General features: G+C 38.2%; 1 protein-coding gene and 1 non-coding gene across 2 annotated transcripts in view; both read left to right on the forward strand.

Annotated features, from left to right (window-relative positions):
* The window catches only part of Gtf2a1 (general transcription factor IIA subunit 1), a 33543-nt gene extending 12035 nt beyond the window's left edge, over window positions 1-21508 (forward strand). The window contains exons 3-9 of the mRNA XM_038337302.1: window positions 1826-2030; window positions 4301-4368; window positions 6775-6850; window positions 8602-8735; window positions 9167-9487; window positions 14123-14212; window positions 16882-21508. Coding sequence (XP_038193230.1) covers window positions 1826-2030; window positions 4301-4368; window positions 6775-6850; window positions 8602-8735; window positions 9167-9487; window positions 14123-14212; window positions 16882-16989 — 1002 coding nt within the window. The 3' untranslated portion in view covers window positions 16990-21508. The remainder of the gene's footprint in view (window positions 1-1825; window positions 2031-4300; window positions 4369-6774; window positions 6851-8601; window positions 8736-9166; window positions 9488-14122; window positions 14213-16881) is intronic.
* Window positions 3465-3607, forward strand: LOC119820143. Its single transcript, XR_005286410.1, has one exon. It is a non-coding gene; the product is annotated as a small nucleolar RNA SNORA79 (small nucleolar RNA).
* Window positions 21509-26187: the final 4679 nt, after the last annotated feature.

Raw genomic sequence — 26187 nt, forward strand, 5'->3', positions numbered from 1 at the left:
GTTTTGACCTGCTTTTAGCCCATTTTGTGGAGATCAGCCAGACACAATTTGGACCCTTAGGAAGTAGTACTTCTTTGCTACAGGAAGAAACCAGTTGGTTTTAGTGTGGAGTTTGTAGAAGCCTCTGTTACTGGCTAGAAGTTTAGGAGTAATGTAAATCAATTTTCCTTTAATTTTAGGTGAGGAAAGTGTCTAAGAATGTTACATGATTGAGTCATATTAGTAGACAAACCAGGATTAACTGGTTCCCCAACTTGTGATGTAATGCTGTTACATATTTAAAACCACTACTACAGTATTAATAGCAGCTAGTATTCAGTGGTCACTGGCTTTAACTCTGATAGCTATGAATAGAGTTTAGTATCTTTAAGTATTTTAAGTATTGGCCTTCCTAGAGAAATAGTTTTACTGTAAATCTGACTTTACTTCATTCTTTCAGTACACTATTCGAAGGATGCTGGAATTGTCACTAGCATGTAGTCATCTGATAGGATCTTGGAGAAGTCTGTGAATTAGCAGTATCCCAAGAGCAGTTCCTAGCATTAAAAGTAGTATGTGTAGACGTGCAAGTGTGAAAATGATGACCAAATTGTTTCATTTGCATTTAGAGGCTCATTTGGGAGTAAGGCTCTAAATTAAACATTAAGCATAACAGAAAACATATATGTTAATGAAATAGTTGGAAATGTTTTCATTTCTTCTTTCTTGGGTGACTTTCCCTCCTCCTCCCATTATAGAATTTACCCTGCAGTGAAATGAGGAGATACAGATTGGGTATCCTTAATCTGAAAGGTGTCACCTGCCCAGCAATATTTTCTTTTCACATTTTTTTTCAGATTTTGAAATACTTGCATATAATATGCAGTAAAATTCACTTACGTTTTATATATACCTTGTATACATTGCTAGAAACTAATTTTACACACTATTTTAAATTTCATGCTTAGAGTAAAATTTTATCAGGTGGAATTTTTGACGGTAGTGTCATGTCAGTAGTCAGTACAGATTGTGGAATGTTGCAGAATTTGAATTTTTAGGTTATATATGTTCTGCCTATAGAAATGACTAAACAGGAAGTGATTATCAATCTTTGGCATATTGCTAGAAAGGAAATTTCAAGAGGTGTAGAGGATTGCAATGACCATTGAGGCCTCAATTTCTTTTCCTTATAAGATTAGACAAATGGAAGTTATCTATCTTAATTTAGAATGCCTCTACTTCTCATTCTACTGTAGGAGAGATGAATATTTGTTCTGTTGACTGGTATCTAAGAGATAGAAAATTTGGGGTGTTTGTTTTTGCTTTTGTTTGTTTGTTTTTTGGTTTGGTTTTTTGAGACAGGTTTTCTCTGTGTAGTCCTGCAGTCCTGGAACTCGGCTCTGTAGACCAGGCTGGCCTGGAACTCAGAGATCTGTCTGTCTCTGCCTCCTGAGTGCTGGGATTAGAGGTGTGCGCCACCACCACCTGATGAGATAGAAAATACATGTTGCGCAAAGTTCTATAAAAGTAATTTAGTAAGGGTTTTGAAATGAAAAGAGAAGCTGTGATTTTTAAGGTATTGGCTCTTGGTTAAGCAACTCCTTCCAAATAAGGCATTACTATAGAATGTTTCTTGGAATGTAAAAAAAAATACTTTATTAAGGATAAAATTTAATAAAGGTTTATTTTCCTTATATAAAACTTATATAAGAATTGTGGGCTATTTTTTTATGATTGTATCATTTCTTAAAATGGAATAACGTTATAAACACCTAATAAATGTTTTGCCCATATGTCAAGAGTTTTCTTTGACTCACTGAGAAGTCTTTACTGTTCTTTGTCTTAGTTGTGGGAGAATAAATTAATGCAGTCTAGGGCAGTAGATGGATTTCATTCAGAAGAGCAGCAGCTTTTGTTGCAAGTTCAGCAGCAACATCAACCCCAACAGCAGCAGCATCACCACCACCACCACCACCAGCAAGCGCAACCTCAGCAAACGGTACCTCAGCAAGCACAGACCCAACAGGTCCTTATTCCTACATCACAGCAAGGTGAGAAGAGCTAGATTGGTCCCTGTCATGGCTTACAAACTACACTTGTCTTTGGAAAGTATTCTTTTGACTCTTGGGTTTCTTGTATCATGCTTTTAAATAAATACTTGGTTGGGAAGTTCTACACTGATTGTTCTTTTCTGTCCTCTCTATTGGCTGAGTTTGTGCTTGTAAGTATTTGTTTAAGGAAAAAAAAATGGGGATCCTGATCTATAGAGGCTTATTTCTGAAGGGTTTCATTATGTTATATAAGGTGTGTGTGTGTGTGTGTGTGTGTGTGGTTTCTTTATGAAACATATTTTTTCAAAGATATGTTTGTTTTATTTTTTAAATTTTTTTAAAAGATTTTTTTTTTATTTATTGTGTATACAGTGTTCTGTCTGCATGTATGCCACCAGACCAGAAGAGGGCACCAGATCTCATTATAGATGGTTGTGAGCCACCATGTGGTTGCTGGGAATTGAACTCAGGACCTCTTGAAGAACAGGCAGTGCTCCTAACCTCTGAGCCATCTCTCCAGCCCCTGTTTGTTTTATTTTTATCCATGTATATTAGAGAAATTTTGTAACTTTGATAGTCTGGAAGTTTAGTCTAATTTAAGTAGAAAATGAATATGAAATTTAGCTTAATTTTAATGCTTGGTTTAAAGAAAATTATTTATAGACTTTATAGGTTTTTATAATATACAGATCATTTTATAGGTTCTGTTTGTTAATCTTTTACTGGGATGTTGTAGAATAGCTATTAGCTATATTTCACAGTTGAAGAAAAATCTGGGCCCTGGAAAGAATCTTGCCAGGTTGTGTTGGCGCACGACTTAATCCCAGCACTTGGGAGGTAGAGGCAGGCAGATCTCTGAGTTCAAGGCCAGCCTAGTCTATAGAATAAGTTCCAGGACTGCCAGGCCTACATTGAGGAACTATCTTGAAAAACCCAGGGAAAAAGAAAGCATTTGATCCATCATACAAAACTTTCTTGTTTTAAATATGACAAAAATCTATCCAGTTACAAAATTTCCTCAATATTGTAGTTGGATGAATCTTGACTGGGAAAGGAAACAGGATACATGAAAGCTTGGCTTAAGGTGGTAACTGTTTGGTGACTCATTTGTTTCATCTCAGTATGCGAAATACAAAACAAGTAGTGATGTGTAGTAGAAAAGTCTATATGATCTGGTTTATAGCTAAGATTTTGAATATCTTTTTTAAATTTAAGATTTACTTAGTTTAGTGTTTGTAGAGGAGTGGTAGACTATGGTACACATGTTGAAGTCAGGACAGCTTGCAGGAGTCTGTTCTCTTCTTCTACCATGGGAGTTCTAAGGATGGAGTTCTGGTCTTTAGGCTTGGCAGCAAGCACCTTTGCCCGCTGAGCTACCTCAGCAGCTCTTACCTATGTTAAGTCTGTACCACATAATCTCATCCATTTCATCTTTGATGACTGTTCCTCCTATTGCCTTTAGGCATGGCACTAGGATTTTAGGTCATCATAAATTAAAATTGATTTTTTTCACTCAGAGAGTATCAAGATAATGGGATTATCTGTGTATTCTCTGAAATTTGCGGGATCGAACAATTATTTGCATTTTTTAACTGACATTGCCATTGTTTCTGAATTGTGTTTGATGTATGTGTGCACATGCAGATGTAGGTGCCCATGGACATGGTGCATGCATGGAGTCAGAAGACAAGTTGGGGTGTTTGAGACGGACGGGGTCTCTCAGGCTTGCCGTCGTCAGGCTTCTCGCTGTGTCATCACCCTCTGCTCCGTCCGCTGCATGGAGCGGTGCTGCTGCAGCGCTCGTGCTCTGGGACAGCAAGCACTTACACCCTTGATTTGTATTTTTTATATTGTTAGTTAAAATGCCTCGATTGTGTAGTTGTCAAGTTGGTAAAAGGATGCTATAGGGTTTTGTTTTTTGGTTTGTTTGTTTTTGGACAGCGTCTCACTGTGTAGTCCAAGCTGGCCTTGAACTCAAGAGATCTGCTTGCCTGATTCCTGACTGTTAGAATTAAAGGCATACACTACCATGCCTGGACTGGTATTATCATTTTAATGTTTTTCAGTATAAAATGAATATATCCCAGCTGTTGATTTCCATAGAAAAATTTAAAAACTTCCGAAAGGGAAAATAGTTTGAGAATATTCTAATGTAGAAATACAAGTATGAGAAGAGTGACGTCGCTGTCGTTTTGTGACATTGCCGTGAGTGTGAAGTACCCTGTGGTTCCTTGTTTGCAAATGTCTTTTTTTTCTTTGTATCTTTGTAGCTACAGCGCCACAAGTTATTGTTCCTGATTCTAAGTTGATACAGCATATGAATGCATCAAGTATTACGGTAAGACTTGAACATGGCGCTTACATTGGCTTTAGTTATTTAATTTAAAATTGCAATTATTTGTGTGTATTGTATTTAACAATTTTAGGATTATGGAAGATTTGAGCAGAATAGCTTAATCTTAAACATTAAAGTTCATAAAATTATGTAATTTTCTTCTTAAAAAAAACCAAAATACTTTGTGGTTGTTATGTTATTATAACTGTAGGGAATCAGCCAAACATATGATGCCACCAATAGTTCTGTTTCAGAAATCAGTTAAGTTGAAGAGTGTATTTCTAAAGTGCTAAGATTTAATAAACTTGCTGACAATTAACTTTTCTGGACAATTCAAGATAGCGATTTCTTTTTTAATTTAATTTTATTAGTATTTGAGAATTTCATATGATATATTTTAATCATATTCACCCCCTACTCCAATTCTTCCCAGATCCATCCCTTCTTTTCTACCTACCCTTAAGCACTTAAGAAGCAGGGTCAGCTGCTAGTCACATTACTCCTTGTGTACAGTTTTGCTAATTCCTACCTAGACAGTATTTATAGTGCTGCAAAATACTAGCTATTACAATTTTTATTTTTACTTATTTGTAGTTTTTAAAAAATTCTTTGTGTATGATTGCTTGCCTGCATGTGTATTTGTGAACCACATGCATGCCTGGTGCCTACCTATAAAGCCCAAAAGAGGGTGTCAGATTCCTTGAAGCTGGAGTTACAGATGGTAGTAATCTGCCAGGGGTGCGTGCTGGGAATAGAACCTGGGTCCTCTGCAAGAGCAATCAGTGCCCTTAACCACTGGGCCTTCTCTCCTGCCTTTGAATTGCACAAAGTTGTTTTGATCTCTTTGGCATTAGTTTCTCCACAGTGTTTATATATTTATTTCCCTAAGCTTAATCCAGATGTGAGTTTTCTAAAAATTTATAGGTTGAACAGAGTATGTAGCAGTTGATGTCTTAAGGAATATGTAACCATAATGGAATGAAACCCTACCTAAATGTAGTTACGGTTAGGTGCATAAAAATACTTAAAGTACAAAACGAAGCTAAAAGAGTGTTGGAAACCTCTTGGGGCAAGCAATGGAAGAAATAAATGGAGTAATTTTGCCTGTTGCAGTCAAAACTCAAGTCTCACTGGGGCCATCATAGGGGACTTTTGTAATTCCATTTCTCAGGAGGTCAAGGCAAGAGAATCATCAGTTTGAGGCCAGCTTTGACTATGCATTGAGACCCTGTCTTAAAAAAAAAAGAAGACTAAAGGGCTAGAGAGATGGCCCAGTGTTAAGAGCACTTGCTGCTCTTCCAGAGGACACAGGTGCAGTTCTCAGCACCCACATGGGGGTTCATAACTGTCCATAACTCCAGTTCCAGAGGACCCAACACCCTCACATAGACATATATGCAGGAAAAACAGCAATGCACATAAAATAAAAGCAAATTATAAAAAAGACTATGTCTGAAGAAAGAAAACAAAACAAGACTATGCATGTTAGTATGCACTTGTGATTCCAGTACTTGGGAGGCAAAGACAGGGATCTCACTTCATGTTGAAGATCAGTCTGTCTGGGTAGTGAGTTACAGGCTAGAGAGGATTACATATAAGACTATTCCCAGAAAAGGGAAAAAACCCACAGGCTACTAAAATATGAAATTATATTTAGGATGTGCATTAATGTATGTAGGAAAAATACCATCCATATACCTTGGAGTTCACATATCCAGGATAGATGATAGGGTGTGTGTGTGTGTGTGTGTGTGTGTGTGTGTGTGTGTGTGTGTGTGTGTGTGTGTGCGTGTGCGCTAAATCTGGGGGAAATAGCTGAAGTTTGAGATAGTTCTGGCTCCAAGCTTTTGGCATAAGAAACACTCATCTTAATACATATTTTACCTAGACTATTGTGTCATTGTGCTCATTTTTACATAGTGTGGCATCTTAGAAGAATTGCCAGTTACAGAAGCAAAGGAATTCTTTAGATTGTTTTGTAGGGAGACATGTTGATTCTGGTAGAAATGTACAAAATGAAGAAACAAGACTGGTTTTAATTTGACCTTTAGTCTATTGTTACTGAAGCAGGAAACTGGATGTAAAAAGTGGAAGGACAGCAGTCACGGAGTGGTGGTCCAGTCTGTGGTACAGCATGGCTGCTAGTGCATGCATTTCTAAAAACATACGGTTAGGCCGAGGCTGTGACAACTTGAATCGGGTATACGTCCCTGTGAGGTTGCTTAGAGTAAGTTCTCTAGGGGAAGCAAACAATCAGACCTGTGATTTTCTGTGATGCGTGAGCAGATTGTTTCGTGTGCCACACGGAGCTTCAGTGGCGTTTCAGTCTGCTCTCCATGCACTGTAAAGGAAGTCTGCCGCTGATGAGCTACGGTCTCATGAGATCCCCTTCGTCTTTTGTTATTCCAGAGTGCTGCTGCTACGGCTGCTACCTTGGCACTCCCTGCAGGCGTGACTCCTGTTCAACAGATATTAACAAATTCAGGTAATTAGAACAAGGGAGGCAGTTTTAAATATTGTTGTGAAATTAACACTAAGTAGCTCTTAATGTTTTATTGTTGCTGAAGGGAGACAATACTGACACTTGCTTTTAGCTTTTATTAAAAAGGGCTCTAAAATAGAGAATTGTAATCTTTGTTGAGGGTACAGTTGAAAAAATGAGAATTGTAGCCAGTGTGGTAGCACACATAATACCAGCAGTTGGGAGTTGGAGGTAGGGGATCAGAACTTCAATATCATCCTTGATTTCATAGTGAGTTGGAGCCCAGCTGAAACCCTGATTCAAAGAAAAAATTAAAATGGGAATAATGGATCTTTTGTTCTGCCGAAGAAGTGGGATTGTTTAGAAATGGTTATTTACTGAGGCTTTTTTTTTTTTTTTTAACTAAGCGTCTGTTTTGCCAAATGAGCTAAATAACCAAATTAAATTACACAGGACTGGAAGAGCCGATTCATTGTGTATTTTTAGACATATTGTCTCTGCATTAATGTCAAATGCATATTTTTCATCTTATCTTTGGAAGACTTACACAGACTATTATATGAACTGATTTGTATCATTTTTATTCTATTTATTTATTTGTTAGTTACTTTCTAAATTTGTGAGGAGCCAATTAGGATTTTGTCTTGATGCATGCATTTGTTCACTTTTTTTGTTTTTCGAGACAGGGTTTCTCTGCAGCTTTGGAGCCTGTCCTGGAACTAGCTCTTGTAGCCCAGGCTGGTCTCGAACTCACAGAGATCCACCCGCCTCTGCCCCCGAGTGCTGGGATTTGGCTGGCATTGTTTTCCATTCTTAAGGAGCATATCCTGTATATGTTATCGAGTCAACAGTACAGCAGTTCTAATTGGCTTAGCAAATTTCCATTGCTTGTTGAAAGTTTGAAGCAAAGCCTTGTGCTTTGGTTTAAGATATAAACAAGATGCTATAGCTTTGTGTCTTTAAATTTTAAAAGTAACCATTGAAATGTCTAATACTGTTTACTACATAGACTCCTACCATGTGAGCAAAAGTAATTAAGGCTGTCTTTAAGTCTTTTTTATTTCATTTTTAATTTTATATGTATAGCTATTTTACCTGTTTGTTTGTGCACCACATGCTTGAAGTTCCTTGGGAGTGCAGAAAAGGCTGTCAGATTCCCTGGAACTGGTGTTAGAGCTGGCTGTGAGCTGCCATGTGGTGCTGGGAATGGAGCTCCAGTTCTCTGGAGGAGCACCTAGTGCTCATAACTGCTGCGCTATCTCACTAGTATCCTTATAACTCTTAACAGTCTGTTGTTAACGCTTTATTGGTAAAAAAAAAAAAAAAAAAAAAAAAAAAAAAACTAAAGAAGAGGGCTGGAGAGATGGCTCTGTCCCTGGGTTTGATTCTCAACATCCGCATGGCAGCTCATAGCTGTCTGAAACTCCAGTTTTAGGGGATCTGACATCCTCACACAGACATTCATGCAGGCAAAACACCAATGCATGTTTAAAAAAAAACAGCTAGTGAAGATAATAAATACGGGAAAACCTTCGGAGGACGTAGAGGGAAGTTGAGACCAACAGTGGTTGTAGTTTGTCATGCATAGTAGATAGTCCTTTGTAAGGTGGTCAGTCTTCTAACTTGGTGGTTTTGGTTCTTTGGCTTGAGAACAATATAAATTCATTTCTTTGTGTATTGCTGCTGAAATAGCAATTTGGACTATATTTTTTTTTTTTTTTTTTTTTTTTTTTTTTTTTTTTTTTTTGTCTTAGGCCAGATTCTTCAGGTGGTTCGAGCAGCCAACGGTGCCCAGTATATCTTTCAATCTCCACAGTCAGTTGTTCTACAACAACAAGTTATACCACAGATGCAGCCTGGTGGAGTACAAGCTCCTGTTATCCAGCAGGTAAAGCAGTGTTAACTATCCCTGGGGATCCATCTGCTGCTATAGCTGTATGAATTTATTGTGTGGTTCCCCACTCTTCCCCCACAAGTTTACATGTGCACAGTAGTCAAGACAACCTTATTCTGAAGTATTGTTGTTGTTGTTATAATATCATTGTTGTTGTTGATATAATATCATAATATTATTATGCCTCCAGTCCCAATTTACATTTTTCATTTTTTTTTTTTTTTTTTTTTTGTTTGTTTGGTTTTTCGAGACAGGGTTTCTCTGTGGCTTTGGAGCCTGTCCTGGAACTAGCTCTTGTAGACCAGGCTGGTCTCAAACTCACAGAGATCCGCATTTTTCATGTTTAAAACTGAATTATTATTAGTTTGGTTCTGTTGTTTTGATCGTGCTTACCAGTTCCTAATAGGTGGTTTTGCTTGCCCTAGGTCCTAGCCCCACTTCCTGGAGGGATTTCACCACAGACAGGTGTCATCATCCAGCCACAGCAGATCTTATTTACAGGAAATAAAACTCAGGTCATCCCTACTACAGTGGCAGCACCCACACCAGCACAAGCACAGATACCTGCCCCTGGCCAGCAGCAGCCACAGGCCCAGCCTGCTCAGCAGCAGGCTCCATTGGTGCTGCAGGTTGATGGAACGGGGGACACATCATCTGAGGAAGATGAAGATGAGGAAGAAGACTATGATGATGATGAAGAGGAAGATAAAGAGAAAGATGGAGCTGAAGATGGGCAGGTGGAAGAAGTAAGTTTCTAGTAGAAAGGAAAGAGACTTGACAAGAGAAGCCACTCATCGTTTATTGTGTGTTTGTGTTAAACAGACAAATAAATGACCTGCTATGTCTTCAGAGGCAGATAGGAGGATGCTTGGACTGAACTAGATTTCTCTTTATACTGTCCAGGACCCAACCCCAGGGAGAGGTGTTACCTCAGTTAGCCACATCATTATAGACCATCATAGGCGTTCTCAGGAGCTAGATCACTCATAGGTGTGCCTGGAGGTTTGTCTCCTAGCGATTATAGAGCCTGTTAGGTTGATATTAGCAGTAACCAGCCATGACAGGTGCATTTCTTAAAGGTATGACTATGAAATGGAAATTATATTAATAGGGATAGTACAAATCAAATTCTTGCACTAGTTATTCATAATGTGGCTTAAACATAAGATACTGGTAGACCAGATGGATGTAATTGATTTTTTTGTTTCAGTGATTAAAAAGGCATGGCCGTATTTGAGGAGAAAAGCTGAATGTGACGGCTCCAGCCAAAGCTGTCTTTTGGCCTTTTTTTGTTTTGTTCCATGCCAGGTCCTCAGTAATTGGTCTTCATACCTTTTTCTTGATGTCTGTAAACATGGCCCCATTTTCTCCATTCTTCCAGGATAGTTACTGTGTCCAAGGCGATTATTTGGCCCACCATAGTTTTCATGATTAATTGCTTTGGCATAAAATGGAGTCTTCCTTTTTTTTTAAATCTTAATACTAAATTCTGTTTGAATTTACTTATTTATATTTGTTTGTTATTTTGGTTTTTTTGGAGACAGTTACACTGTAGCCTAGAGTGGAAATCATTATATAGCCCAGATCGACCTTGAGCTTGTAATGATCTCCCTGGTTCAGCCTCCCAGGAATTATAGGTATGAGCCATTGTTTGGGTCTAAACTTTTTTTTCTGAATAATTTAGTTAAAGATAGTTCTTAAATATTTGAGGAATGAAAGAGAATAAAGTATTTTAAAATAGTACTATCCTGGCAGCCACCATTTAGGTGAATTTTTTTCTATTACTTAAGTGTTTTGCTGTTTCCTCCTCAGTTACAGCCTCTTCCTTCTGCTTTCAGAGCATCTGTGCCAGACTTATTAACTTGTCTTTGTATTTCAGTATGTGTTTATATTTCCAAAGGTTATATTGCTTGAGTTTTTCTTGTCCATGAATAGTATAAGTCCAATATTTTTAATGTAGTTTTTGTTAATTTGTCTTAAAATGATAATCTTGAGGTTCAACCAGGTTGTTGCATATAATTGTAATTATTTTTACTGTTGACTGTACCATTATTTGATTATCCTTTTGAGAACTAGAGGAACAGGCTTCTAGTTCTTTACTGCATTTTAGAATATTGTATGTGTCTTCTGGGAACTCATACATGTATTTCTCTTCACTGTTATATATGACATGGACTTGCCAACTTACTGTACTGAGTTTATTCTACCAGTTTTGTCTAATTTGTAGATGTCAACATGTCATCACTTCCTAATATTGGCAGACTTGAATTTTTCCAGTCTGGCAGAAAAATGGTGTCTTAATTTAGCTTTAGTTTGAACTTCCTCAAATACTAGGAGATTCAGCCTCTTTTCAATATCTACTTGTTATTTGTATTTTATTATGTGGAAGTATGTATTTAGCATTATCCTTATCCTTTTTCCAGTTTTGGTCCTTCTCTAAGTGACATTTCTATTTCATTTCCTCCTGCTTGCCGGTGTTATAGATGTGCATAGAACTTTTAATAGCCATCATTAAGCCAGCCTGATGCCTTTTGTAAAAATGCCTTTGTTGATTCTTTTGTTTTATATGTAGATGGAGCTTCTTTTAATGGTATGTTATTATTAAGTAATTTGTTGTCTTTTGTATATGTCTTTTAGGGCTAAAGGAATTCATTTCTTTGTAATTAACCAAGTGCTTTGCTTTTTCTCTTTAAACTATTAAGGAAATGTATTTTATTGTTTACTGCTTTTTTGCAACCAGTTGATAGTCACAGTGTCTAATTCAGAATGTCATTTATGAATTTCATTGATTGATCTTAATTGACAAACCAGTCTTGAGTTCCCGATATGACAAGCTGAGGGCCCTGTACATTGTACTCTGTGTAACTGCCAGAATCACACTGACAGAAGTTTTGCATCAATGTGCATGAGTGCTTCTGTAACTTCTTTTCTTTCTCATAAGCTTCTCACTGGTTCTCATGTTAATAGTAAGCTTTATGAAAGAAATTGGACTTTTTTTGTTTTAAAGGTCATGCGAATCTCTTATGTATTTGTTTTTGTCATTATTATTGTTGTTTTTGAGACAGGGTCTTACGTAGCCCTGGCCAGCTTGAAACTCTCTGTCTCCTAAGCGTTAGGATTAAAGTTGTGCACCACTGTCCATGCCTGGCTAAATTTGAGGTTTGGGGGATTTTTGTTTTGCCTTTTTTTTTTTAAAGGCAGAGTCTCACTATGTAGCTCTGGCTGTCCTGGAACTCAGTACATAGTCCAGGCTAATCTATAGCTCACCAAGATCTGCCTGCCTCTGCTTCCCAAGTGCTGGGATTAAAGGTATGGGCCACCATTTGCAGCATCTGTGGGTATTATTAAGGCTTGTTACTTTGCTCTGCCATTGACCTGTCTATTCCTCAGCTCATGAGAGCCCTTACTAAAGTAAGGTCTCATTCTTAAAACTTTAAGCAATTGAGTTCTGCCAACGACCTGAATGAAAGGTTGAGATGATATTATTTTGTCATTAGGGAAATGTAATTCTAAACCACAATTAGGGGTGTTTTGCTTGCATATATTCCTGTGTAACACATGCATGCAGTACATACAGAGGCCCTGAAACTGAAGTTATAGATGGTTGTGAGCTGCCATGTGGGTACTGGAATTGAATTCAGGTCTTCTGGAAAAGCAGCCATATTTTTAATTGCTAGAGCCATCTCTCCAGCCCAGGATGGTATAATTTTAAAAGTAAGTGTGTGAGTGTGTGTGTGTGTGTGTGTGTGTGTGTGTGTGTGTGTGTGTATGTATGTGAGGATTTGCCAAATTTCACTTGCAAGTACATGTAGGGAAGAATTAAAATCAGGTGTACATGAGTGCTCATGGCAGTACCCCTTGACTATCCAGACAGAAAAAGCATCTGGGTGTCTGTTAGTATCTTCTGAATGGCAAATAAAACGTGTCATACCCATACAACGAAATAGCATGTAGCTGTAAAGAAGCATGAAGAACTGAGTACATTGACAACCTGAAAGTGCATTACAAAGCCCACAATTTGTATTGTTCTATTTATGTATCCAGGATAGGCAAGTTCATGAAGTCGGACAGCAGATTGGTGGTTGCCAGGAGACAGGAGGGACTGTAGAGTGATAGTTTATGGGTATGGTTCATGAAGTGCTCTGCAGCTACGTAGCAGTCATGATTCCATTAGGAATGTCTGTGGTGCAACTGAAATGTACATTCCAAAAGGGTTAAAGTTTTATCACCCCCCCCCCCACTTACTGTAGATATTTTTATTTAAATATCCATACACACCTATGTTTGAGTAGCATACACCTAATACGCCTAGGCTTTTATCATTCTTGCTTATTTTCCTTTCTACCTCTGTTTTGCCTTGTCTTTTTCTTCCTTATTAGAAAGCTGAGTTAATGCTTTTGTCTTATACCACAAAAGTAGTTCAACCTTATTTTATCCATTTCTTTGTTTTTATTTTTGGCCCTGAGATATTTCATTCCCTGCATTTAAGAGTAATTTAAATCTTGATTATTATATCTCCAACATAATGTCTTCATAATGACAAACAGTACTGATTTGGTCTTTAGTGTAGTCCTAAGACCACATTACAAACTTAATTGTATTCTTCTGCTTCTCTGATGTTACTATTGGCTTACTTTGTTTTGACCTCACAACACAACCTTCATATTTCCTCAGGTTTATTTCTAGGTACCTGAAAATTTATTGGTGAGAATTTTTCTTGTGCAATTATTAAAGAATTATTATTAGTAGTAGTAGTATTATTATATTGGGTTTTTCGAGACAGAGTTTCTCTGTAGGTTTGGAACCTGGCCCTGGAACCCTCTCTGTAGACCAGGCTGGCCTCGAACTCACAGAGATCTGTCTGCCTCTGCCTCCTGCGTGCTTGGATTAAAGGTGTGTGCCACCACCACCTGGCAAGCATAAAGAAAATTTTAAAAATTACTTTTATGTGTATGGGTGTTTTTCCTGCATGTATGTCTGTTCACCACATGAGTGCCTGGTACCTAGGGAGTCCAGAAGAGGGCATTTGGTCCCCAGGATTAGATTTAGAAATGGTTGTGAGCTGCCATGTAGGTGCTGGCAATTGAACCCAGGTCTTATGCATGAGCAGACAGTGTTCTTAACAAATAAACCATCTCTTTAGCCCCCCCATACATTTTAATCCCTTTTGATTTTTATGAGTTTTATAGCTTAACTTTTATTGAATTTCTTGCTGAAATAAGATCGACAAACCTTCTGTATTGACAGCTCTACATTCAGTGTGTGCAGACACACCTGATAACAGTTCTCAAGAGCATCAAGGTCACGCTTCTTACTATATGTTATGGAAAACACCATATCAATCCATGATATCTATGTGTAAATTTTCCTTTTATTTGCAGGAGCCCCTCAACAGTGAAGATGATGTAAGTGACGAGGAAGGACAGGAACTGTTTGACACAGAAAATGTTGTTGTATGCCAATACGATAAGGTACGGACTTCATTTTCAGTTGTGGACATTTATGTTGTCGTAGTGTTCTCTAAGCCATCTTCTCGGTCTTACAGAAAGGTTTAGGGAGACAATGACTATCCATATTTTAATTTTATGTTTTACCCCTGAGATCAAGTATATTAACAATCAAGGATGACCTGGAACAATGTAGGTGGCTAGCTCAGGGTGGCTTCGTAGTCAGTTGTACTCCTGCCTCAACTTGGGGTTAGAGGTGCACGCTACCTGCTTGCTTTCTTTACTTTGATAGACTGTAAAAGAGAGCATTGTGATTGTTTCAGAGATTGTCTAAGTAAAACGAACTCTTCAGTGTTACCTTTGAAAAGTAAGTAGTGAGTAAAATGGTGAGAGATGATCATTTTGCTTTTTATAAAAAAATTATTTTTGGTTAATTCAGATTGGTGTTTTGCCTGAATGTGAAGGTGTCTGGAACTGGAGTTTGGACAGTTGTGAGCTACCATGTGGATGCGGGGAATTGAACCTGGGTCCTCTGGAATCAAAACCAGTGGTCTTCACCGCTGAGCCATCTCTCCAGCCCCAACAGCTTGTAAACATCCCCTTTTCTTTCAATAACATAAACTCAAAACAAAGTTTTACCATCACACACTTCAGTGCCCTTAAGTCTGGGAAGACCTAATTGATATTTTATTATTAAGAGGACCAGAAAAATAAGAAGTACCAAAACCAACAAACAGATGAGCTTTAAGAGATTACTTAAATATCGTGTTTTCTAAATAATGTTAGGGATCGCCTGTGAAAGGATCATTTGACTCCCAAAGGGGTTGCAACCCACAGGTTGAGAACCATCGTATTAGTTGTTTTTGTTGAGGTTTTTCTAAGTAAGTCATTAAGCAATAAAGTCTTTTGTCTGTCATGAAGTTTATAACACTTTCACATATTACATTAGTTTTTCTTTGTAACCGTGTATTTTTTTTTAAAAGAAATGTTTATTGAGTAGCAGGGAGTAAGTACTTAGGGACAAGGATTGTGGTAATGAGCATGGATTATTTGTATCTTTTAGATAAAAAAAATCTTAAATTTTTTTGTTATAATGAATATGATAAGTAGTGCTTACATGAAACAGATTTATAAAATGCCAGTGTAATGGATCTTACTTAGTAAAAGGTAAAACCAGGCCAGTTGCATGCCAGTTACCTAAAGTCAGATACATTATTGATACTCTGATAGTATATACTTTTGTGTGTTACCCTTGACCACAAACAGTACTGCAAATGGAATTTTTTTTATCTGTAGAAAAAGGTATATGAGGTTAAAACAGCAGGAAGTCCTAACGGACCTGCTTGTAGCCAAATACCCAGTACATAATTTCATGATAGCAAATTACCAGATGAGAACTTGCTTATAGGATATTTCTCAAAGTATTTTCCTATTGTAAGAGAGTATTCTCCTTGATAAGCTATATAGTGTTTTAAATGTTATTAAACTTGGTTTATCTTGCACACAGATACGCTCATGTTTTAAACTAATAGAGACTTGGGTTGGTTATGTAGCTTAGTGAAACAATTTCATAGTTTTCAGAGCTGTATTTCAAGAATCAGAAAGATCAAAAGTATAGTCAGAGCTTTGACAGACTATAAAGGTGAGTTAGTCTGTGGTTAGTTAAAATGAGGATAAATGTAATTTGGGCCAACTTGAGTTTTAGGAATTTTGTTTTGAAGCCTAAGCTTTATATTTCAGTAGTGAGTCTATTCTAAGACACGCACAGAAGGAGTAATGAAGTTTATATTGCCAGACAAGTATGTCTTAGTTGAAATGCTAGCAGGATGACAGGTTTAGGTAATTGAGGACTGTTGGGACATGGTGAAAACAGTATCTAGTGTGACGTTTCAACCTGTTTATAGCTCATTTCACTTTAAGAAATTTTCACTGGACATTAAAAAGGCCTTTCTGTTGGCTTTTAGTATGTTCATGAAGGCCAGGAAAGGAGTATTTTTAAAGTTTTACATTATACTTATATATGTAAATAAAAACATCATTACTCAACATGACTTCAGCTTTGAATTTCTGGACTTATTTCTGAATGTGAGAGTCTCTTTCTTCTAACATTATTGCTGTCTGTTTTATTTTAACAAAAGTTTGAATCTAGAGCAGGAACATTGAAAGGGAAATGCATAAAACACGATTTTTATATCAAAAGGCAGCGCCAGGATCAGTAAGTGAAAGGTAGAGGAAACAGGTTTGAGGACAGGGTAAAGCCTGGATAAACTTCTAATTATAGTCAGGTAGACATTGAACAGCCATTTGTCCTAAATATGCCAAAGGGTGTCTGTGCTAAGAGTATAGGTCATAGGATTTTAGAATTGAGGGCTCAGAAATGTCTATCTACTGATCATTTCTGCGTTATGGTGAAAGGTCCATGCTAGGTTTTGAGACCACTAAGCTTATTTTACCAAAAGAAAGGAGGCCCCAGTTGTATTGCTTGCAGAAAGCTTGTAACTTCGTGAATACAAGTTACTGAGAGCTATTAATGAATTCAAGAAAAATTTAAATCTAGAAGTTTTTTGCTAAACATTACGATACCAATTTCCAAATACAGTAATTTTACGAGACAAGCTTGTGGTTTTATTATCAATGGGGTTTTGTTGTTGTGTTTTCCTCTTACATCTTTTGCATTCTCAATTTTTGTTTAGATACACAGAAGTAAAAATAAATGGAAATTCCATCTCAAGGATGGCATTATGAATCTTAATGGAAGAGATTATATATTTTCCAAAGCAATCGGAGATGCAGAGTGGTGAAGAAGTTGCTTCTTTCCTTTTATAAGTAAGACAAAAGAAACTTAAAAAGTTAAAATGGACGGTTTGAAACTTGGGACATATATCAACCAAAACTTCACTTCTGCATGTCAGAACAGCGCAGTAGAAGCAAAGCTACTGGAACAAAGCTAGACCTTGACAACATAGACACTACTAACTGGCAAGCCATGGAACTGTAGCGCCTGGGGTTGTTGGGCGGGGGGAGGGGTTGTGTAGGAAACTGTAACTGTCGATTTTAAATCCAGGAACCTGCCATTGGTAATTAGCATGTAAAGCTTTGTTTATTTTACTTTCTCCAAGTTTGGCTCAGTCAGAAGATACTTGTTGGAATGATCTGAAGAAATTTCCCTTTTGATAGATTGAACTGAAACTGCTTATTGTATGTGGTTATATTTGGTACAAATTGCGTGTGAGCTTTTTACAGAAGGGCAAGAATTATGGTGTTGGATTTTAATTCACTGTGTAAGAAGAAGATTTAAAACTCATAATAGGTCTTAAACATTTTTACTTGTTACTCTCCCTCAGTAATACATACCTCTTGCTTCCCTGCTGTATGAAGCATCTACTTTAGATTTAAAGAAAGGATCAGTGGTCACAGTTTGGAAACAAAGTCGACCCAGGAATGGATGCTTGTTTTAATTAGGTTTTCATACTTGTTACATGTAACTTAAAGACTTGGGTCTTACCTGTGTTGAGTAGAATTAAAGTGACAGCTTGATTTCCATATAGAAAAACTGTACTCAGTCACATACTTTAAGAGACCCCAAATTGGCTCCTCAGGAATATGTTTATTCACAAAGGTACCACCAAGCTGAAATTGTACAGTACACTTGCTATGTGAAGGTTTTTCTTGTTGGGCTACAGTGTGTGCTTAGCTGTTCATTTAGTCTTTATGTAACACTGAGATGGCATTCTGTACATTGATCTAAGAAGCATAAGGGCAGGTGGTGAGGACTGGATTTTTATTAAACAATTTAGTAATTATAAAAGTTTCTTGTGTTTACTAGTAAAGAATTTTAGAAATTATTTTAATTGAACAAATTTTTTAAAACACTTTGTAATTTGAGGGGAATGCTTGGGGGTGGAGGGGATAAAAGGAGGTGGGCCACTAAATACAAATTTACCTCTCTTTCATTGGGTAGCCCTTCCAGACCATTGATGATCTAGACTTGGGCTCCAGTTTGCACATTGGAAAGAAAGTATAGAGATTTGACTTGTATAGTAAAAACTCTAGATATTCGCTATATGTGTTGAGACTGTGTAGCTCTGGTTCGTTCCTGTAAGGGGCTCTCAGCGGTGTGGCGCTGCAGTGGCTCAGCTTCCTGGGACTTTATCTCCTAGTGACTAACAACATTTGATTCAAGTTAACTTGCCTGTTGGTTCTTTTGTCTTCCATTTTTGTCTTCCTTTAATTTGACTTGTTCCAGAAGTAACAGATGAACTAAAGTATATTACAAAAGAAAAACTGTGAGTTTTATATATATATATATATATATATATATATATATATATATATATATATATATGTATGTAGTGCTTCTTTAAAGCACATATTTTTAAATTTCTTAATGCAATTGATTCCCCTTCCCCACTTATCACCCCACCGAACCAGTTTATCTTGTGGAATTCGGTATAAGTGGTGGTGTCTTAACATGATAGTAGTTAGATTTTGCTTTATCCCCTAACTGGTTATACAGTTTCTTGTTCTGTTATTAATACAGCCCTTTGGGGAAAGTTTCTTTATTCTCTGTTCTCAAAGCACACGCAGTTCTGTTTAATTATAACACTTGGAGTACAGAGGGAGTAAAATCCCATGAGTTCTGTTCTCAGTTGTCCCTCGGTATAGTTTCTAGAAGATGTGTGTTTATTCCGTGAACAGTGAGCGAACTACCTATGGCAGTGCAGCAGTGTTGCTTCAGTGAAACCCGGGCTCCCCAGTAGCTGCTCTGCTACTGAAACTCGGATTACTTTATAATTCAGCACATGACCCTGGGCTCTTTATGTAGTCAAACATATTGAAGGTTAGCATTGTACACCAGCTTGTTCTTTAGTCAAACATGAACAACCACTTCTTTCAGAGTAACACACAGGGTTGTTTTAAAGCAGGAAGTAACCATTTGTATCTGTACCTATGTATTGCTTATTAATGGTGGCCTCCTGGATAAATGCTTTTATATGTGGAAAAATTCTGAAAGCTGGTTCAAACAACCCTGCACACCAGGTTGTGCTCTTATATGCTGTTATATTGTGTTTTTAAATCAAGTAGCGTGTTGTGTTTTTTTTAATTACACTAGCTTTTGCTATGTAAATGTCACTTGCTTTGAATTCTTAATCATGTTTTGCTATTACATTTAACAGATGATGTCATTAGGTTCTATTAAAATGTCATTCTTTTGGAAAGGCAAGGGGATCCCACTTCCAGAATTTTAAGTAGCATGTTTATCCAAAAAGTGGATATAGTTCAGAGTTGGGAATCCTGAAGTAGGCAGTGTTTTCAGAAGGTGATCTGTTTAGATTTGTGTCAGTAGTGATGCACCTTTTACATAACATGATACCTATAGTGCTAAGGTAAATCGACACCGAATGACGGAAGTGGAGATGTGTGCCTTCCAGTGTCTGCACTCTTGCCTGGTGTCATCTGTTCTCAGACCACTGGAATGCCTGCGAGCACGTGTGCTGTCTTAGAGTGACACAGCTTTGTCACGTGCGGTCTGTGCAGGCAAACGTGATAGATAGGAGGGGAATTGATGCTGGGCATTTGTGTTGTGTGCACATTTCTCTTGACTCTGCATCACATTTACACTGTTGCCTTTTAAGTCACACGTGGACAGTGATTGAAATGTGTTCTGGACAAACCTAACAGATTCTGGTTTTAGAAAACAGTGTAAAATATACTAGGTTTTATATAGAGGCTTTCTTTGTTGTATTGGAAATCCAGGAGTTTTCTTTTGGTGGCTTGTATGGACGAATGCAGAGTTGTCTCCCTCTGAGAATGTTTTTTTTATTATCTTATAGCAATAATGTCACCATATTAGAGGGTAAGTATTCCTTGCATAAGAAAACAGACATATCTCCTCTTAGCAACCCCCTTATAACAGCGTTTTCTTCCACTTGAGAAAGTTCTTATATTCTCAGAATACTTCATCTTGAACTGAGCTTTTGTGCAATGTGCTATTTTATTGATCTTTGTACGTTTTTGTTTCATGTTTCCTGCCTACCTGTTAGAATCAGCTGTAGCAGATACTGATTTTTTTTTTTTGTTTTAAAAATGGTTGTTTTGTGTGTTTACCGTTAGGCTTGGATTTTGATGTGTTACCCCTATGGAAATGATTCTGGTTTGTAGTCCTCCCCCTGGAAACCTGCCTCTGTCTTTTCTTTATCATCTTTCCTGCATGCGTGGTTTAAGGAAGAATGCATTTTTTTCCTTTTTCCTTTTTCTTTTTCTTTTTTTTTTTTTTTTTTTTTTTGCTTATTTTGAGGAACAAAAGCTTCCCTTTTGAGGAGAGAACAAAACAACATTGAATCAACAATTACTCCTTCAGCCAAGCTTCCTTAAATCAGTCTGGTATGCATCGGGTCGGGGAGGGTTGATCCCTAGCTTTTCGGAGCTACTATTGTCGACTGCTGTTGTACATACTGTTATGTGTAAGGGCGTAAATATATTTATTATGTTTGTAAAATTCATTCTGTACACTTGCAGATCAAGGTTGCTCTTCTGTGATATATGGGTTGTTAGGTTTTAAAGACCATCTTGGAATACAATTAAAGAGCTTAGTATTTTGATGTACTAAGACCTATTTTAAGTTTAATACTTTACCTTGCAAAAACTTTAATTAAAGATGTTATTTAAAAAAAGTAATGTTGCTTGCTTTGCTTACTAGTCTATGACATTGGCATATGAACAAATGACTAAAACCATACAGTTTAGACAGGAAAAGTTCAACAAAAATAGGGATATTGTTAAATTCTGTACCCTTAGTTAAATTCTGTACCTTTAAAGGTAGTGGTATTGGGATGCCAGACTGAATTGTTAAAATGTCTTAGATATCTTAAGTGCTTTTAAAAGCCGTGTTTTTCAGGCACAGAGGTATTTAGGATGGGTAAATTCACACCAACTAAATGTAAATTAAGGTTAATATAATTAACATTGTATTGAAAGAGTATTTCTACTCAAAAGCTTAGATTGCTTAGGATGAAGTTACTAAGAACATCATTTCATTTCTTTGTCTGGCTAAACTGTTTTCTCTCAGTTCAGAGTTTGTAAATAATTGCTTATTAGGAGATTTGGATTATTGAGGTTTGTATTACATATTGAATATATTTTGTGTTACTTTAGAAGATATTAAATTACTAGCAGTATTTTGATTTTATAGTTAATTCAAATGAATCATTAAGAGCTTGCCTTTTGTAATTTTTTATCTGTTATAAACTACTTTATCTAAGGAAACATGCAGATTTTAACTATTAAATAATCCTAATAAAGATATTTTATTTATTGCCAGCATTTCTTGTATTTTGCAGTTTAATTCAAGCTCCTACAGTATGATCTTAATTCATGTGACCTGAGTTCCTATCTGTGAAATAACAGTGGCAAGGTTTTGAGTATGAAGTTATTTGGATAATTTTAAAATAGTATAAAAAAAGTAAATCATCAAAATAAAAAAAATGTCGTGTGATTGAGAGACCAAAATATTTGTTCACAAAGCAGCCCAGTGGGAGAGTTGGCGGACCTTTGCGGCTACTAGAAGCAGTCCAAGGCAGAGGAGGGAAAGGAAAGCTGGGCATCAGAGTGGGAAGACTTCATGCCCTGAATTACATGTCTGAAATAGATTTTTCAAAGTTGAAATTAATAGAGAACTATACTTGTTTATTTTTTTTACTCTGTGTGTATGATTGTTGCCCCCCTCCCCCGCATGTATATACATGCACCATGAGCATACAGTGCTCACAGAGATCAGAAGACGGCATTGGATCCCTTGAAACTGGAGTTATGGATGGTTGGGCGCTGCCGTGAGGGCATTGGGAATCAAACCCAGGTCCTCTTCAAGAACAGCCATTGTTCATAATTGTTGAGCTATCTCGTCAGCCTGGGAGCTACACTATTTTAAAAATAAATTTCCCAAGTACGCGTGGGTCATGTGAAGAGAAAGCACGGAGGTGACAAGCACTAATCCATGAGTGTGACTGGTAATCTCTCCTTTGCCAAAGCGCCCACTGACTTACTCTAGTCCGTAGAACTTTTATGCTAATGATACCACAGCTCCTTGTGCATATCCAAGAACAGTACAGTAGCCTGTGTTTTAATGGGCTGTGGCCCTCTGACCAAGTCACATGGCCTGTATTGTACTGGAATTTTTTTTTAAGCCGTGTGATACTTGACAAGAAGATTCACTGAAGGTGGGGGAGTTGAGATAAGAGAGAGAATACAATCAATGTACATTCAGTGTCTGTGAAATTGTGAAACAGTAGGAAAGATGCCATAGCGAGTGTGCAGCGGGGCAGGGCAGGCAGGCTCAGTACAGGTGGGATAGCCCTTTGACTCAGTTTGCTTTCCATCTTGGCTAGACCTGATAGAGGCTGTGAGCTGTAGCTGCGGCGTCTTTTCTGCAATCTTCATTGTCTCCGTGTCCCTCAACAGTCAAGGGAGTGAATAAAAACATCGTCCAGTGTATAGTGTTGTAACTATTTGCTTCGTGTGTCTGTTACCAAGAACCTGAATTGCCACGATGACTTAGAGAAGACACTGGGTAGCAGCCATAAAGACAGAATAAGTAGAACAGTACCCACTGACAGGGTTAGAAGGTAATGGTAATGAGACTATTGCTATATCCCTGTAGGAACGGGAAGGGTCAGGATACCCTCCTTTGATTGCCATCACTACACCCCCTGCCTGAGCTGCGCATCATCTTACCCCTAAGATGGTGTTAGTGCAGGGGTGAGAGCATATAAGAGCTGGGCGGTTGTTTGGGGAGTTGAGACATCAATGATGTAGTCCTGTGCTCTTATAAGGAAGCCCAGTCAATTTGAGTTCACCAAGCTGGAAATAATTTCTCCTTCTGTCTGCCTGTTCTTCTCTTTATGGGGTGCGTAGATTTTTTTCTTCAATCATCTTGGCAGGAGGGAAGATCTCTAAAGAGAGACACTTTTGTCTCTGCTTTTGGCTATCAAGTTGTTGAAACAGTAGTCCCCAAAGGAATTAGAATTTCTCTTAGTCTCATGCTGGGAAAAGGGAAAGGCTAAATCTGGGATGCCAGCCCATGGGAGAGAGGGGAGCTTGTCTCCTGGAGAGAGGTGTCGTACCACCTTGGAGGAGACAAAGCTAAAAGGATGAGTCTGTTGATGGCTACAGCACAGCTTGCCCCTGACTACTTAGTACATACCTTCACTCTCTAATTCAAGTCAGGACCCCAGATGTGGGCTTGGGAGGGTGTCACTGGATTGCTTGATTTGTTACTCTTCCCAGTGTGGCCACGCTGGCTACATCTTTCAGTAATACTGCTCTCTTCACTTGGCATGGTGAGGACAGGTGGCTGAGCCCAGCTTACGGCTGCCAGGGCCCAGTCTTCAACCCTAACAGTTCCTATAAGTATGTGATCTTAAGTCATACAGTCTGGGAGCATGAGGGCAGAGTGACTGCTGCTTATTCGTGTGAGAGTCAGCAAAGTGTGTGCAGCTAAAGTATTTGCACTTCACAACAGTAACATGAATTAAAGGAAAAGAGGGCTTGTGTGTGCGTGAGGGTGGGTTGTTATTTTTGTTTGCCCAAAGGAAGTTTAGCTACACTCAGCTCATGTTTGAGTTTCCCAGTGCAATTAAGTAAGTGGTCTTGACTTCTAAAGCAGTGTGTAGCACATTTTTAGGTCATTACTATGATCTGAATCTGAAAGTCTTGTCTCTCTCAAATTCCTATATCGAAGGTAGTCATATTTGAAGTTGGGCCTCCAAAAAGTGAATTGGTCATAAGATCACTCCACTTAGGAGGATAATAGATCACTGTTGTTATGTGATGCCTCAGAGAGTCAGCTAACCTCTCACGTGAGATTGCAGCAAAGAATGGCCTCTTGGAGGATGCTAGGTTACCAGGATCTTGACCATTGGGCTTCCCAGCCTCTAGAACAGTAAGGAATGCTTGTTTGTAAGTTTTCCAGCTCTTGGATCTTGTGATTAAACAGTCCTAACGAACTAAACTAAACACTCCAGTTTTCAGAGTTAAATATGTGAGAGCAGTAGATCCTGCTGCCTGGATTACTGCCAGACAAAGCTGTGAAATCCTGCCTCGTTGGCATGTTTAGCAGAGGTGTGCTGGGGTGAGGGGGCGTGCTCTGTCCTGGGAGCAGGCAAGGAGAGGAGAGATGATTGGAAGCACATATAAACGATTAAAATGCTTGTTAAAGTCAGTATGTTTCTTATGACGTTCTATCAATCCTACATCATGCCTATGAAAAATTCCTCTTCATAAGAAATAGTTATCTGTTCCAGCAGGCTTAATTGCCACAGTGTAATGGAGCTGTAGGGCAAAAAAAAAAAAAAAACCCAGCCTCAACAGGCTAGGTTCAGCCACCTGTCCCAGTACACCAGCTAAAGACAAGCAATGGTTAAATAAAAAAAGCAGTTCATGGCTGCATTGGGAAGATGGATTCAGGGATCCAGTGATTACTGACCCCTTAGTCATGGTATGCCAAGAACTTTCTATTTAGCTAGAACTTTCAATTTCAGTGAGGCAAGGGGCAACAGCTGGGCATGATTAGGCAGTCTGGTCTGGCTGATTGTCTTGGTGCTTAATCTACCAGGTGTTTTGAAGCTTAGTGCTGTCTCTGCCAGAAGGGATCAATCTGGTTCCAATGAGGTGATACCCCCACTCCGGGGTCTAGCCTCTTTACCTCAGATACTGTTCTCAGCTTAGAGGTGGTTAGTCAGGAGGATTTCTGTTCCTGGAATCCGGGGTGTCTGCAGATTCAGGACAAACCTACCTTTGTGCAGTCAGCTGTGACTGGGAAAGGAAAGGGTTGTTAGACAGTCCTTAGTGATTATCACGGCAATGCGGTGTGGCAGGAATCCGACCCGAAGAACAACAGGCACAGCTGCCAAGCTTTCAGAGTGCCTTTTTTAAAATTTTTAATCAAAAACATTTTTTTTTTGAGATGAGTATTCAACTGGCCTCAAACTCGCTGTGTAGCCAAGGATGACCCTGAACTTCTGATCCTCCTGCCTCTACCTCTCAAGTGCTGGGATTACAGATGTGTATTGCCACATCTGGTTTATGTGGTGCTGCATGCTGGACAGACATGCTACCAACTGAGTTCTCTTCAGCCTCTCTTGCATTTTAGTTACCTCCTGGGTTCAAGTGGGATCGGTGCTTTTCAGCAGTGCAGCTTCTAATTCCCTGTTGCAAGAGTACTCAGGGTTTTAAATTTTTTTTAATATATACACCCATATAAAACTTAACCATTTTGCCGGGCGGTGGTGGCGCACGCCTTTAATCCCAGCACTCGGGAGGCAGAGGCAGGCGGATCTCTGAGTTTGAGGCCAGCCTGATCTACAAGAGCTAGTTCCAGGACAGGCTCTAGAAACTACAGGGAAACCCTGTCTCGAAAAACCAAAAAAAAAACCTATTTTTTTATTAATACAACTCAGCGATGTTAAATACATCAACGGCGAATTTTAATCTTACTTATATTGTCTATTATTTTCTCAAGTTTTATAAAAACGATTATAGGCAATATCCAAGAGAAGTAGTGTGTGAATCTGCTTGAATGAGGCACCTGTGGTAGTGAAGGTCTTAGAAATAGTAACATTGCAGATACCAAGAGCTGGGAAGTAAAGAATACTTAATGGGTATATAGTTTCAGCTTTGCAAAATGAAAAAATCCTGGAGGTGGTTTTGCAACCATATGAATATACTTAATACTGGATAGCATATTTAAAGTTAAGATGCTAATTTAAACCATGATGGAGGACTCTCATTGGTTAATAAAGAAACTGCCTTGACTTTTTGATAGGGCAGGATTTAGATAGGTGGAGTAGACAGAACAGAATGCTGGGAAAAGGGGAAGTGAGGCAGATGGCTCAGGCAATCGCCATGCCTCTCCTCTCTCTGAGACAGTCACCATGAAGCCAGCCACCAGGTCAGACATGCTGAATCCTTCCTGGTAAGACACCAATTCGTGGTGCTACACAGAT

Source organism: Arvicola amphibius, chromosome 7 (assembly GCF_903992535.2).
Source record: "Arvicola amphibius chromosome 7, mArvAmp1.2, whole genome shotgun sequence".
In the NCBI taxonomy this organism is placed as follows: Eukaryota; Metazoa; Chordata; class Mammalia; order Rodentia; family Cricetidae; genus Arvicola; species Arvicola amphibius.